Source organism: Lissotriton vulgaris, chromosome 4_1, assembly GCF_964263255.1.
Source record: "Lissotriton vulgaris chromosome 4_1, aLisVul1.2, whole genome shotgun sequence".
NCBI classification, from domain to species: domain Eukaryota; kingdom Metazoa; phylum Chordata; class Amphibia; order Caudata; family Salamandridae; genus Lissotriton; species Lissotriton vulgaris.
In genome coordinates this window covers 1,524,045,798-1,524,063,395 of record NC_141691.1, presented here as the reverse complement: position 1 = coordinate 1,524,063,395, position 17,598 = coordinate 1,524,045,798, and the positions used below count along the sequence as shown (strand labels likewise).

General features: G+C 36.9%; 1 protein-coding gene across 1 annotated transcript; it reads left to right on the top strand.

Annotated features, from left to right (window-relative positions):
- Window positions 1-4,902: 4,902 nt before the first annotated feature.
- On the top strand, window positions 4,903-16,903 carry LOC147724190 (uncharacterized). The gene is made up of 4 exons (XM_086966967.1): window positions 4,903-4,964; window positions 13,774-14,195; window positions 14,721-14,936; window positions 16,646-16,903. The coding sequence occupies exons 2-4, from the start codon at window positions 14,052-14,054 to the stop codon at window positions 16,901-16,903; spliced, it is 618 nt and encodes a 205-aa protein (XP_086823093.1). The 5' UTR covers window positions 4,903-4,964; window positions 13,774-14,051.
- Window positions 16,904-17,598: the final 695 nt, after the last annotated feature.

Genomic DNA, 17,598 nt, shown 5'->3' with positions numbered 1-17,598 from the left:
TTTACCTTTTTTAACTTCACTTATATTTTGACTTACGATATATGTAACAATGTTATACCTTTAGGTTTTATTTTCAAAATATACGTGCACCTTTTAATTTATTACACACTTTCTAGCACATTTCAATACTTTGTTGTAGAGTACGTTTGACATCCACAACCTCTCCCTCCACTGTCCCTTCACTGCTGCAATCGCTCCTCAGCCTCTCCATGCATACTCTCCTCAACGTCTCACTGGATCATCCCTTCACTGCTGCACTCTCTCTTCAGCCTCTTACTGCAACATCCCTTCATTCTCTCCTCAGCCTCTTCCTGCACGGTCCCTTCACTGTTGCACTCTCTCCTCAGCCTCTCCCTGCACGGTCCTTTCACTGCTGCCCTCTCTGCTCAGACCCCCGCATCCAGCCTGCACCCCTGACTCATCCACTGCACCATCACTCACTGTTGCACTCTCTCCTCAGCCTCTCCCTGCACGGTCTCTTCACTGCTGCCCTCTCTGCTCAGACCCCCGCATCCAGGCTGCACCTCTGACTCATCCACTGCACCATCACTCACTGCTGCACTCTCTCCTCAACATCTCAATGGACCATACCTTCACTGCAGCACTCTCTCCTTAGCCTCTCTTTGCACAGTCCCTTCACTGCTGCACTCTCTCTTCAGTCTCTCCCTCCACCAACATTTCACTACTGCGCTCTCTTCATCCTCTCTCTGCACCATCTATTCACTGATGCACTCTCTCTTCAGCCTCTCCCTCCACCGTCCCTTCACTGCTGCAATAGCTCCTCAGCCTCTCCATGCATACTCTCCTCAACGTCTCACTGGATCATCCCTTCACTGCCGCACTCACTCCTCAGCTTCTCTTTGCACCGTCCTTTCACTAATGCACTCTCTCCTCAGCTTCTCCCTGCACCGTCCCTTCACTAATGCACTCTCTGCTCAGCTACCCATTGCATTGTCCCTTCACTGCTGCACTCTCATCAACTTCTCACTGCACCATCCCTCCACTGCAGCACTATCTCCTCAGTCTCCCCATTGCATCGTCCTTTCAATGATGCACTCTCCTTAGCCTCTCCCTTTCAATTCTAGCAAGTTGCTGACATCGCCCTTACTGAAAAAACTGCTCATCCTTTAAACATGTCCATCTGTCTTTCAAATTTCTACTTTGTAAAACCATATCCCTGTGCACTACTTTACAATATATATTCTGTAATAACAGTAAAGCCAGTGCACTCATTTATAATATGTAATATTTAATAACAGTAAAGGCAATTGACAACATGCTATTTAGAAAATACTACATACACCTCTTTTCATTTTACAAAGTATTGAAATGCTGCAGTGTGTTCAATAACTTATGTAAACATCTCTTTTTCACAATGGACATCATTATGTTTTCTTTGATTTGCTTTTAATGACAGTACACATACTCTACTTCTAATCTTTGATAGCATGCACTCTATAGATGCACTCTCTACTCATACATACACATACAGTCAGTCTCATGCACTCTCTACACATACACTCTCTACACATGCACTCTCTACACATGCACTCACTACACATGCACTTTTTGCACCTTCACTCTGTACAGACACACTCTCTACACATGCACTCTATAACACACACAAAGACACTTTAATATACTCTCTATAAGCCACACTCTCTAAGACACAGTCTCTGTATTACACTCTCTTTTTTACTCTTTGTATTACACTTTCTCTACCACACTCTCCTACCACTCTCTCTATGCCCCACACTCTCTGCATACACTCTCTATACATAATCTCTATACATACACTCTCTCTACATACACTCTTTATACACTACAAGCATGTTGCAGAGAACGTGGTGCTTAGAGCATAAGGCAAAGAGCATAGTGCAGAGAGCGTTGTACAGAGAGCAAGAGAGAATAAACATAACATTAGCAAAATAGAAAAGATAACTTATCACAAACTGCACAAAAACAGCATATCGAAACAACTTCATGCACAGTGGTGCATATCACTGCAGGGGGACGCCACGGGCCATGTTGGACCTAGACAAAAGAAAAGAAACATAAGATTAGCCTAAAAAAACAAACATGGCTTACCTCTGAACGAAAACAACAACAACATACATACCCGTCTGAACAGCTTCGTGCACAGCGGTGCACACGGCTGCAGGGAGACGCCACGGGCCATGTTGGACCTACAAAAGACAAAAAAAACATAAGATTATTGCAAAAGAAAAGATAGCTTACCTCAAACTGCAAAAGAGCCGTGGATCAGAACAACTCAGTGCACAGTGGTGCACATCGCTGCAGGGAGATGCACGGGCGATGTTGGACCTAGAAAAAAGAAAATATACCTTTTCAAAAAAATTACAAAACAAAAAAAAACATACATATCGTTCAAAGGAGTACTGAGCAACTTCTTTCAGAGACGGTCAGAGCAAAATGGCCTTTACATATCTACAGCCATTTTCATAGTTGGGTCTGTGCTGGGTCTGTGCTTTTGTGGTTCTGAGCAACACATAACGACACTCACTGTCTAAAGAACAGCAAAACTTAAAGGCCCCCAAATAGGCTCTCTATATTATGATCTCTGTATTATGCTCTCTGTATTAAACTCTCTGTACCACACTCTCTGTACAATGCTCTCTGTACTACACTCTCTGGACTACACTCTCTGTACAATGCTATCTGTACATACACTCTCTGTACTACATACACTCTCTGTACTACATACACCCTCTATACTACATACACCCTCTATACTACATACACCCTCTGTACTACATACACCCTCTGTACTACATACACCCTCTGTACTACATACACTCTCTGTACATACACTCTCTGTACATACAATCTCTGTACATACACTCTCTGTACATACAATCTTTATACACGCTCTCTAAAACACACTCTGAAACACATTATATGTATTACGCTCTGTTATCTATGCTCTCTGTATTATACTCTCTGTGTTATGCTCTATGTGTTATGCTCTGTCTTACGCTCTCTGTTTTACGCTCTCTGTTTCTTACGCTCTGTTTAGTACACTGTTTATACACGCTCTATAAAGATACACTCTGTTACACATTATATATATCACGCTCTGTTATCTATGCTTTCTGTATTATGCTCTCTGTGTTAGGCTCTCTGTGTTATAGTCTCTATCTTGCGCTCTCTGTTTCTTGCACTCTGTTTCCTACGCCCTTTTCTTACGCTCTGTTTCTTACTCTGTTTCTTACTCTGTTTCTTACTCTGTTTCTTACTCTCTGTTTCTTACTCTCTGTTTCTTACTCTCTGTTTCTTACTCTGTTTCTTACTCTGTTTCTTACTCTGTTTCTTACTCTGTTTCTTACTCTCTGTTTCTTACTCTGTTTCTTACTCTGTTTCTTACTCTGTTTCTTATGCTCTGTTTCTTACGCTCGGTTTCTTACGCTCTGTTTCTTACGCTCTGTTTTTTACGCTCTGTTTCTTACTCTCTGTGTATTACGCTCTGTGTATTACGCTCTGTGTATTACGCTCTGTTTCTTACTCTCTGTTTCTTACTCTCTGTTTCTAACTCTCTGTTTCTAACTCTCTGTTTCTTACTCTCTGTTTCTTACTCTCTGTTTCTTACTCTCTGTTTCTTACTCTCTGTTTCTTACTCTCTGTTTCTTACGCTCTGTTTCTTACGCTCTGTTTCTTACGCTCTGTTTCTTACGCTCTGTTTCTTACGCTCTGTGTATTACGCTCTGTGTATTACGCTCTGTGTATTACGCTCTGTGTATTACGCTCTCTGTATTACGCTCTCTGTATTACACTCTTTGTACCGCATTCTCTGTACTACATTGTAAGAGTAGTTCAGAGAGTGTGTTGCAAAGAACATGGTACAGAAAGCGTGGTGCAGAGAGTGTGGTGCAGAGAGTGTGGTGCAGAGAGTGTGGTGCAGAGAGTGTGGTGCAGAGAGCATGATGCAAAAAGTATAATGCAGAAAGTGTGGTGCACTATAAGTTGGCAATCGCTGATGATGATAAAGTGAGTGCAGGTGAGAACCAATCTGCAAACTCCAATTGGGTTGCTTACGTGAGGCATTGCCAACTTTTTCACATCTTTTCACTTTCTATACATTCTCGGTCTGGCGCTCTCTGTCTGGCGCTCTCTGTCTGGCGCTCTCTGTCTGGCGCTCTCTGTCTGGCGCTCTCTGTCTGGCGCTCTCTGTCTGGCGCTCTCTGTCTGGCGCTCTCTGTCTTACGCTCTGTCTTACGCTCTGTCTTACGCTCTGTCTCTTACGCTCTATGTCTTACGCTCTGTGTCTTACGCTCTGTGTCTTACGCTCTGTGTCTTACGCTCACCCTCTGTACATACACCCTCTGTACTACATACACCCTCTGTACTACATATACCCTCTGTACTACATATACCCTCTGTACTACATACACCCTCTGTACTACATACACCCTCTGTACATACACCCTCTGTACATACACCCTCTGTACATACACCCTCTGTACATACACTCTCTGTACATACACTCTCTGTACATACACTCTTTACCACACTCTCTGTACCATACTCTCTGTACCACACTCTCTGTAACACACAATCTCTTTACATACTCTCTGTACACACTTCCTATATTACTCTCTCAGTATTATGCTCTCACACTCTCTATACACACACACACTCTAACACGCTTTAAACGCACAAAATCTACGCAACACTCTTTTCTACAATAAACTACACAATATTAAATACATGCTTATCTAAAAACACTATAGTACAAATGCAACTCACTATTATTTATGACTTGCTCAAAAAAACAACTACACTTTACTAAACACTTTCATTAGCTTACATTCTTTCTTGTAATACAATACATTAATAAATACTATTATTAAAAGTACTAACTAATGCATTTTTCTCATTTTTCATAGGTTGGCAATTATTCCTTACAAGATCACAAGTTGCTAATTGCGTGTCCAAACAACATCGAGGTAAAAGTACATAACTGTTTTTGTTTCTCTATCCACTTGTAACAGTAAAAAGACTTTTAACAACATCAAATAGTATAGATCTATAAAAAAGATAACCGGTAGATATATATGTATATATATATATATATATATATATATATATATATATATATATATATATATATATATATATATATATATATATATATATATATATATATATATATACATATATATAGAGATATAGATAGATATAGATATAGATATAGATATAGATATATATGTGTGTGTGTGTGCATGTATATAGATATATTTATATATATATATGTTTATAGAATAGCCTACTTAAATTAAAAATATAAATACTCCAGTATAAATAAAATACCTAAATATTATAAAAGTAATACTTAAAAGATTACCAGAAAAAAAATAGGCTAGAAATTAAAAGAAATAAAAATAAATCTCATTAATAACTATAATATAAATATAGCAATTTTGCCGTAAACTGTAACTATATACAAATAGAACATACTCAATATACTCTTTAGACAACAGTTTAAGAAAAAAAAATCAGTGTAGCAATAAATATGATCAAAATACTGCAAGCTGATTATCATCAGGGGCATATAATATTTTCAAGTAATTCAAGAGGGAGACAATGTTTACCAAATAGCACATTTGCTATTATACACAACTATAGCAAAGTTGCAAATACATGGACTAAAGAAGATTTACATCACATTATGGACTTAGGTGAAGCTTTATACACAGATATGCATTCAATTAATAGTCAAATACTTATGCATCCAGACGAATTGCCAAATTTTATACAACACAATATCACTATCTACGCACTTAAGCTTAAAGAACCATCATATGGAGACATATTGAAACATTTTGACCCATCAACACCAACATTAATAACAACATTAAAAGCTGCACTAGATTGTAACTCAGGTGTTTTACTTTGCATGGAAAAGTATGTTATTTCTATTCTAAACAATAACAATTCATACTTTGTATTTGATTCACATAGCCGCGATAACACAGGAATGCCTCACCCAAATGGAACATGTATTACTATACAAATACCATTTGAAAAACTTCTAGACTACATCACTAAGCTTGCACATAGCATTAAAGGTCCAAATGATAATTGCGTGCCATATGAATTAACTCCTATAAATATAACTACTATTAAAAAAGATACGCTTCAAAAAGCAATAGTCAATAATGAACAAAATAGAAATTCTATACCAAGAAAATATATATATGTGCATTCTACTGAAGCATGTTCTAATTTTTTTACACACGCCTTTCAGACACGTATAGAAAGAGCAAAAAATATCATACGTGAATCAAAATTCAGAACCTTTACTAATGTAGAACAGCCATCAACATCATTAGCTAATACTCTTAGTACTAGATCAGATCCAAATCCATTTTAACTCCTACAACACGTACAGAACTAACTACGACTAACAGCCATCACATAGATCCACCACAATATACTAGTACACCACAGAATAACTAACACATATGCTAGTGTAGTTAGAAAAACACTTCAGCAAAATAGCACAAACAAACATTTAGAACAACAAACATCACAAGGTAATTTACATGCCAACACATATACAGATATTAATGATCATGTTTATAAACCTATTCCTGTAAGTATTACAATAATAATTCCAGAAAATAGGGCCAATAGCATATTGACTAAAAGTCTAACAGACACAAATAGAGACATAAATAATGATAATTTTGCACAAACTCCACAAGTTATAGATAAAGTTAATAGAACACAGGAGCATAAACAAAACACCATTGAAAACACATCACAATATTCACAATCTCTAACAATTAGTCTATTTGCTATACTACATAACTACTGTAGACCAGCATCTACTTGGGACACTTTAGATGTAAATTGTATAATGGATCTTGGAGATGCTTTATATACTGAAATGTACTCTCTTAATAACGATAATTGTGAACTACTACATAATTTACCTATTTACATAGTTCACAATAACATAATATATTCTACTAAGCTGAAAAAAAGCTTTCAAGGTGAGATAAATTGAGAAAACAAAAGTAAAAATGCTAAATTAATGTCAGCATTAACTTCAACAATTAATTTAGAAAACGGTGTTTTAATCTGTATAGAAAAAAATGCAATTTCGGTATTTAAAAATAACCATTCTTACTTTATATTTGATTCACATAGCCAAGATGAAAAAGCAATACCACATCCTAATGGAACATGTATTGCTATAGAAATAGAATCTATTAATCAACTTATCCAATACATCATAAAGTTACCTAATAAAGGAAGACTAACACATTCACAAAGTATTAGTTTACAATTAACTCCTGTAAAAATAATAACAATTAGCCAAAAATCACTTAACGCAACACTAAAAAACAATAGCGAGAATAAAATGAAGTCTAAAAAAAACATATATGTCCATACTACAAAAGTATCGGTAAATGCATTAACACATATTACAACTACAAACATACAAGTCGAAAATACAATTACAAACACAGTAAACAGCAATAGTCAAGCAAATGAAGTGCTTTTAACAACACACAGTAATGTCACTGCCAACATAACTAATAGCAATGACAATGTCATAACAGTATCATTTACACATAGTGATCAATTACCAACACAAACTAGTAGGATACAGGCTCAAAAAACTAACAGGAAAAGAAAGCATACACAAGAAGCTGAAAATTCAGATAACACTGATACTAATATAAGGTTACAAACAACAACTGAAATAATAAGTAGCTTTCATGCCCAAATAAGATATGGTCCGGAGTATGCTTGCACTATTTGCAATCAATTATGGCATAAACAGAATTTACTAAAAACACACAGTATTACAAAGAAAGCAAAATTCTTAGAGTGTAACATTAGCAAATTCAAAACTGATGAGATATGTAAAACATGTTACACATATATCAATATCAACAAAATACCCCCTTGTTCTTTTTATAATGGTATGACTTTTCCTGATATTCCAGCAGATTTACAGTTGCATAATTTAGAAGAAAGATTAGTATCACCAAGAATACCTTTTTTACAAATTAGAGCACTACCACGTGGGTTCCAAAAATCTCTATCAGGTGCAGTAGTTAATGTACCTGCAGATGTTATGACAACTGTTACTGTTTTACCTAGGCAAGTTAATGATAACATGACGATTCCCATTAAATTAAAAAGAAAATTAAGTTACAAATCTTATACACATTTTGAGAATGTGAGACCTAATAAAGTTAAACACGCTGCAATATATTTAGCAACTACTAGCAATATGGTCAAAGAATATGGAGTCACCATTAATCCAGATTGGCAATATACACCTGCAAATATAACACCTTGTAATGACACTTCTGATACTAACGATACATCAGATTCTGAAGACAACATAGCAGCAGGGAATTTAGATACTATGTTAACTAATGAAACAATAACTACAGAAAACACTAATATTTTAAATTTAGCACCTGCAGAACATAACACACCAAGAGGTCTATATGAAGACATAGATTCTGAATATTTAGCTTTCCCTACAATATTTTGTGGCAAGCGAAGGCTAACAAATAAAGAAAGGCATGTACCAGTACATTACAGCACAATTTGTCAATGGGAATTAAGGAGTAATGATAAAAGAGTAGCAAAGTCTATAACAAATGTTTTCTTTAAATTGACAAAGTTGCGCATAAAACAAATACATAGCAAAATATACATCTCCCTTAGGAAATACTTTAATAATGGCCATGTTATAACTGCAAAAGACATCAAACAAAAATTAGACAAAATTCTACAATTTAATGAGGGGTACAAAATACTTAAAACTGTACGTAGTTCACCACCATATTGGGAGCAATGCAAAAAAGATTTATTTGCTATGATCAGACAATTAGGGATACCAACTTTCTTTCTGACTTTATCAGCTGCTGAAACAAAATGGTATCATTTAATTAACATCTTATTGCGTAGTGAAAACCAAAAGGAATGTACAAAAGAAGAATTTCAAAATATGTCATGGGAAACAAAATGCACATTAATACAACAAAATTCTATAACTTGTGCAAGACATTTTGACTTCCAAGTTAGAAAACTATTTAATTGTATACTATTACATGAAAGTAATCCAATCGGCAAAATAATAGATTACTTTTATAGAGTAGAATTCCAACAACGAGGATCCCCACATATACATGCCATAATATGGATCGAGAATGCCCCACAATATGAAACTTCAGAACTCAATGAAGTTATTACTTTTATAAATAAGTATGTAACATGTGCAAAAACTCAAGATCCAAATATAGAGTCTTTATTACCGCTCCAAAAGCACGGGCATACAAAGAATTGTCGTATTAAACATAAAAGAACATGCAAATATCAGTACCCAAAATATCCAATGCCAGAAACGTATATATTAGAACAATTAGAGCTAGACAAAACAGATCAAGAACTCCTTCAGCAAATTGAACTAATACATCTAACGATGAACTCACAAGAATTTCAAACTTACACTTTTAGTCAGTTTTTAGATTCAATGCAACTAGATATAAAACAGTATCTTAAATGTATACAGTCAATTATTGAAAAGAAAACTATTTTTCTACAAAGAACACCTGCTGAATGCTTTATTAATAACTACAATTTTACAAGCATGGCAAGCAAACATAGATATACAATACATCTTAGATGCATATGCCTGTGCTGTATATATTGTTTCATATATTAGTAAATCTCAACGTGGAATGAGCAAAATAATTGCACAAGCTGCAAAAGAAGTATATCACAATCCAAGTATAAAAGAACAACTCAAGCATATAGGTAACAAATTCTTAAACTGTACCGAGATAAGTGCGCAAGAAGCTGCCTATCTCATACTTCAAATCCCTTTACGAAAAAGTTCTAGATCTTTTGTATTCATTAATACAAGCCCACAAGAAAAGAGGACATACCTATTAAAAGACATTGAGACTATAAATTTATTGCCAGATACTTCTAATAACATACAATATGAAAATATTATAGTAAAGTACAGCAAACGCCCTGAAATATTAGAAACATGTACATTAGCTGACTATGCATCTATGTATGATGTTAAAAAAAAAAAAGAAAAGGAATAAAGAAACGGACCATGAAAATTTTCTTGCAGAAAATAACTTTTATAGCTCAGATGAGGAAGAACTTGAGATTAATCTGCAAAATGAAGCAATAGAAGTAGACTACGCAAAACGCAAAAAACAAAAAATAATTTGATATTGTAGATTTAACAAAAACAATGACTCCGAAAATTATTATAGAGAATTGATAATGCTTTATTACCCATGGAGAGTTGAACATCAAATAATTGGTCAGAAAGAAACATATTATGAACGCTATCTAGAGATTCAAAGCACAATTGACTATTATCATAATAAATATAATAAAACATTAACAACAAACGACAATGAAAATAGTACATTAGATCCATTACTTATACCTCCCACAGAAATAGAAAATGATGACAATATATGTCCAGAAATACAAGCTAATGAACAAATAATGTATGACTTATCATTCGATTTAGGAATTAGAAGTACAACTATTGAAGAAGAACTAACAAATAATTTAATGCCAAATGAGCAATATAACAGTATAATGCAAAATCTTACCAATGAACAACTTAACTTTATATACCATCACTTACATTGGATAAAGACAAAAGAAACACCCTGCTACACATTTTGTACAGGTGGTGCAGGAGTAGGTAAAAGCTTCCTTATTACTGCACTTTACCAAACATTACTACGATACTACAATACTAAAGCAGGAGAAAATCCAGACAACATATATGTATTGCTTACAGCTCCAACGGGCAAAGCAGCACATAACATTCATGGTAAAACACTACATAGTACTTTTAAAATACCTGTTTCGCAAACACTAGATCACAAACCACTAACTCATGAGAACAGGAGCACACTACAAAACCAATTAATGCATCTAAAAATAGTAATAATTGATGAAATCTCAATAGTAGGAGCAAATATATTCAATTTCATACATAATAGACTACAAGAAATAAAAATGTCTAACCTCCCTTTTGGTGGTGTATCAATTTTAGCAATTGGAGATTTTTATCAATTAAAGCCAGTATTTGACCCATACATTTTTGAAACTTCTAAATATTCATACAGACCATTAAGTACTAATCTATGGCAAGAACATTTTAAGTTATTTGAGTTAACTAAAATAATGAGACAGCTCAATGACTTACCATTTGCTGAACTACTAAACTGATTACGAGAAGGAAAACAAACTACTGAAGATATAATACAGATACAAACCCGAGAATTTGAACCACCAGAAAACATTATCAAAACTATACCTTACATTATGGGAACTAACAATGAAGTTAATAGCTTTAATAGTGCAGTTTTATTGCAACATATACAACATTACCCTGTTTACACAGCAACAGCAGTAGATACAGTTGCATCTGACTTAACTGAAATTGTTAAAAAAAAATTCTTAGTCAATTGCCTACAGACTCAACAAAAACAATGGGCCTGCCATTCGTTGTCCATATTGCCTTGAAATTAAGATATGATCTAACTAGCAATATTAATGTTAATGATGGCTTAACAAATGGTGCTACAGGCATAGTTGAATTTGTAGAAACAATAAATAACACCCCTAATGTTATATGGATTCATTTTGATGATGAAAATGTTGGTAAATATACAAGGCAGGAAAATAAACACATATATAGCACTAACATTTTGCCTACTTGGACACCAATACATGCTATATCATGCCATTTCCAATTTACCAAAACATTTATAACAATTATACGCAAACAATTTCCCCTACGACAATCATCTGCACGTACTATACATAGAACACAAGGAGCAACTATTGAACCACTTTACATACACTTTAACAATAGCAAAGTACATCATATGCATTATGTGGCTTTAAGCAGAGCCAAATCATTAGCTAACATATATATTAAAAACTTTAACCCAGACAAAATAGCTGTCCATGCTAAAGTACATGACGAAATGACAAGACTAAGAACAGATATGCTATTGCAAATATCTGTACCACAATTATGTAACTACAGCCAAATGTGTAATTTGATAGTACAAAATATACGTTCACTGCAAAAGAATTACACAGCTATAAAAGCAGACACAAATCTAATGAATGCAGATATTCTATGCTTCACTGAAATAAACACTACTATAATAGCTGATAGCAATACTTTCTTAATAGAACAGTACCATCTATTAATATTTGACAAATTCCACCATCAAGTAACAAACCATGGGATAGCAATTTACTACAGGAAAAATATTTTTTTAATTCCTATATATGAAACACAACACGAAATTGACATTCTACATTTTACTCTGCAGCTTAATAATTGCAACTACTTATTTGTAATACTATACAAACCACCACATGTACAGATACAAACACTATTACAAGTTTTAAGTACGATATTGAACTTTTACCCTAATTATAATTACTGCATAATGGGTGACTTCAACATAGATTTAACACAATCATCACAAAATACTAACATACTGCTACAATATATGGTAAACGAATTCAAATGTGAACAGAAAGTAACAGAATATACAACTGACTACAAATCGACTTTAGATCATATCTATAGTAATGTAAACTTAAGTCACTATGGTATATTAGAGTCATATTATAGTGATCACAAAGCTTTATGGGTCGCAATTTAGTAAGCATGTTGTATATATATGTGTGTATAGATAAGATAGTTCGCTATCTTTATGTGGCTGGATCAGTATTTATGTTAAGTAGTAACTCAGTGGCTCTCTATGGGTATATATGTAGCTCTGTATATATGTGTTGATAGCTCTCTGTGTGTATGGCTGTCTCAGTATGTGGAAGTGTATGGATGTATCAGTATGTAGTGCTCTGTATGTATGTCTGAGTGATACACTTTTTGTGTGTGTGTGGTTGACTCTCTCTCTATATATACCTCACTCTCTCTCTCCCTATCTCTTTCTCTCACTAACTCTCTCTCTCACTACATCACTCACTCTAACTATCTCTCACACTACTTCACTCTCTCACTAACTCATTCACTCTCTCTAACTCACTCTCTACCTCACTACTCAACTCTATCTAAATACCAGCAACACAATAACACTACTTCACTAACTCTCACTCAATAGCTCATTAAATAACTGTTGCTACATACATCACTCTCTTGCTACATCACTCTCTAACACACTATCTCACAACTTCACTCTCTACCTCACTACATCACTCTCTCTCACTACATCACTCTATTTCTATCTCACTATTTCACTCTCACTACATCACTATATCACGCCTCGCTCTCTCTAAAGTTCAGTAAGTCAATAACTCAATAACATAATCACTATCTCACTAACACACAAATTCTATCTCTGTCTAACTCACTACATCACTCTCTCTCGATCTCACTTCCTCAGATTCCCAATCTCTCTATCACACTAAATAACTTCCACTCTCTATTTCACTAACGCACTCTCTATCTCACTAACTCACAACATCACTCTCTGTTTATATCTCACAACATTCCTAAGCATCACTACCTAACTCTTTCAATACTTCACTCTGTCTCTCACTACCTCACTCTCTATCTACCTCACTCTCTCTCACTACATAACTCTCTCTATTTAATAAGCCTGTTGTATAATTTCATATGTTACTTTAAGATAAAGTACAATGTATTCAACAGTTATATCCAAAATGTATACTCACAATTTATTCTCATTTCAGATGATTTCTATACAAGAAATTAAGATGGGCAAACAAGATGAGAGCAAACCTTATCAAAAGGCTATAAAAGCAAACATTGTAACATGTTCTCAAAAAACAAACTACCAAAATGCTAAGAAAGAAAACAAAATCTTATACCACCTTGCCCTAGCAGATGAAAGTGGTTCAATTAAATCAACATGCTATAATGACGATTTTTACAATCAAACCAAACAAGGAAATGGAATTATTATAAGAAATTTCCTAGCAAAGAACAATGTTGTACTTAAATATCAAGGATGATACCTTTAACGCTTACAAGTGAAATTCTGCACGAAGCAAAAAATATACTAGAACCACCAGCTCCACCAGTATCACCGATTAAAACAATAAGACAAGCAAAATTACGGACATTAATGAGCATAACAGGGACAATATCTGAGGTATGTTAATAAGTACAACACAAACTCTATTCCAACATACTCTCTTCCCCACACTCTCTGCCCCACGCTCTGCCCCACGCTCTGCCCCCACGCTCTCTGCCCCCACGCTCTCTGCCCCACGCTCTCTGCCCCACGCTCTCTGCCCCCACGCTCTCTGCCCCCACGCTCTCTGCCCCCACGCTCTCTGCCCCCCGCTCTCTGCCCCACGCTCTCTGCCCCACGCTCTCTGCCCCACGCTCTCTGCCCCACGCTCTCTGCCCCACGCTCTCTGCCCCACGCTCTCTGCCCCACGCTCTCTGCCCCACACTCTCTGCCCCACACTCTCTCCACCACATTTTCTCTTCAACACACTCTCTTCACAAAAATCTGTCTGCACTGCACTCTGTCTGCACCACACTCTGTCTGCACCGCACTCTGTCTGCACCGCACTCTGTCTGCACCGCACTCTGTCTGCACAGCACTCTGTCTGCTATACTGACACATTACATCACTAATAAAAAATAATATTTACTTTATCTTTTACAGGAAGAAGAAACTAAAAACATTTTTGTGTCAGGACAAGAAACAAAATTAAAATCTATTACAGTTATAGACACAACAGACTCTGTCAAAATAACATTATGGAGAAATGCAACAGAATTCCCAATAACACTTGGAACGTATGTCAAAATGACACACTTAACCGTCCACGAGTTTAATAATGAGAAAATGTTAAATACTATGCGGAATACACATATAGAGGTAAGTACTACCCACACTCTCTGCCCCACACTCTCTGCCCCAACATCTCTCCCCAACATCTCTCCTCCCCACTCTCTGCCCTCACGCTCTCTGCCCCCACGCTCTCTGCCCCAACATCTCTCCCCAACATCTCTCCTCCCCACTCTCTGCCCCCACGCTCTCTGCCCCCACGCTCTCTGCCCCCACGCTCTCTGCCCCCACGCTCTCTGCCCCCACGCTCTCTGCCCCCACGCTCTCTGCCCCCACGCTCTCTGCCCCCACGCTCTCTGCCCCACGCTCTCTGCCCCCACGCTCTCTGCCCCACGCACTCTGCCCCACGCTCTCTGCCCCACGCTCTCTGCCCCCACGCTCTCTGCCACACGCACTCTGCCCCACGCTCTCTGCCCCACGCTCTCTGCCCCACGCTCTCTGCCCCACGCTCTCTGCCCCCACGCTCTCTGCCCCCACGCTCTCTGCCCCCACGCTCTCTGCACCCACGCTCTCTGCTCCCACGCTCTCTGCCCCACGCTCTCTGCCCCACGCTCTCTGCCCCCACACTCTCTGCCACACGCTCTCTGCCCCACGCTCTCTGCCCCACGCTCTCTGCCCCACGCACTCTGCCCCATGCTCTCTGCCCCACGCTCTCTGCCCCACGCTCTCTGCCACACGCTCTCTGCCACACGCTCTCTGCCACACGCTCTCTGCCACACGCTCTCTGCCCCCACGCTCTCTGCCCCCATGCTCTCTGCCCCATGCTCTCTGCCCCCACACTCTCTGCCCCCACGCTCTCTGCCCCCACACTCTCTGCCCCCACACTCTCTGCCACACGCACTCTCTGCCCCACGCTCTCTGCCCCACACTCTCTGCCCCACACTCTCTGCCCCACACTCTGTGTATATGTAGATTTGAGTGTGTTTACCTCTATGTATGCATAGCTCAATAGGTGGGTAGGTGTCTATGTGTGTTTTTTTAAGTGGCTCTATATGTGTATAATTAACTCTCTATGTCTATGTGGATGCCTCAATATGTATGTTACCTAGATCTATATCTTACAGCACTATCTATCACTACCTAACTCTCTCACTACCTCACTCTCTAACTCACTACATCACTCTCTATCTTACTACATCACAAATTCACTCTCTATCTCACTACCTCACTTTCTCTTACTCTCTATCTCACTCCCTCACTTTCACTACATCACTCGCAATATACCACACTCACTCTCTTTAACTGTAGATCTGTATCTTACAGCACTATCTATCACATCACTCTGTCACTACCTCACTCTCAATTTCACTACATCACTCTCTATCCTACTACATCACAAATTCACTCTCTATCTCACTACCTCACTTTCTCTCTATCTCACTACATCTTTATATTACTTTCTATCTCACTCCATCACTTTCAACACCTCACTCGAAATATATCTCACTCACTCTCTTGAACACACTCTCGCTCTCTCACTACATCAATATATCTAACTCAAAATTCCACTCAATTTATCTCACTACCTCACTATCTTACAACATCTATCTCTCAAAACATCACAACTACACTATCTCCCACTAAATAAGTGCATCACTCTCTCTCGCTCTCACTACCTCACTCTCTATCTTTAAAACTATCACTTTCTATTTCACTTACCATCTGGACTACTCCAATAACATAATATAATCACTATGCACACTATATGCCTCTATTAACAATTTATTTTTACTTTGCAGGTAATAGAACCACCTTTGGAAAAAATAAATATTACAATATATGGGATTGAAAATACGACGCAAGAAAAATGTACCCTAACCGTACACATTCAAGACACTGAACTTTTAAAATCAATGGACATCGAAAATACTATTATAATGGACTACTTCGATATACCTACAGACGTAGAAGACTTTAGTGAAGCTCTCATGCTAAAATTACCCAAAAATGTAAATGTTATATTTAAAAATGGCTCCATTCTTGAAATAATCGAATAAGATTACGAAAATGTAATTAAAAGATAACACTAATGCAAAGTTTTAAAAATGTAAACAAAAGTATATAATAATTCTAATTAATAAAAATTTTTAAACACTTTTCAGTACTAATTATTTACAAGCAACAACAATGTATTTGCTCTTCAGAACTATCAATGCATATTTACAAATAGTCTATGATTACCTCTGTATGTGTAAGTCAGTAGCTATGTATGTCCTCACTCTATCTCAAACTCTCACTTTCACTACCTCATTCTCTTCCCATCACAACGTCACTCACTCTCTCTAACTCACTCTATCAATATCACTAACTCACTCTTTCAACATCACTAATCCACTAAATATATCTCACTAACTCACTACTCACACAATCAAACACTCAATACCTCACTCACTAACACAATATCTATCTCACTACCTCACAAATTCACTCTCTCTCTCTAACTCACTACTTCACTCACTCTATATCTCACTAATTCACTTTCAATACCTCTTTCACTACATCACTATCTCTCAAGCTCACTACCTCACAACGTCACTCTCTGTTTCAATCTCACTACATATAACAACACTACACCTCACAAACTCACTCTTTAACTACCTCACTCTCTCAGTCACTCACTACCTCACTCTATCTACCTCACTCTCACTACCTCACTATCTCTATTTGTATCACACTAAGACACTTTCACTCT

What these genes read in the sequence shown, in the direction of transcription:
- LOC147724190 (XM_086966967.1), top strand. Translation starts at nt 14,052, where the DNA reads ATGATACCTTTAACGCTTACAAGTGAAATTCTGCACGAAGCAAAAAAT. An exon ending in TAACAGGGACAATATCTGAG is followed by an intron (nt 14,196 to 14,720) that starts GTATGTTAATAA and finishes TATCTTTTACAG; the next exon opens with GAAGAAGAAACTAAAAACAT. An exon ending in TGCGGAATACACATATAGAG is followed by an intron (nt 14,937 to 16,645) that starts GTAAGTACTACC and finishes TTTACTTTGCAG; the next exon opens with GTAATAGAACCACCTTTGGA.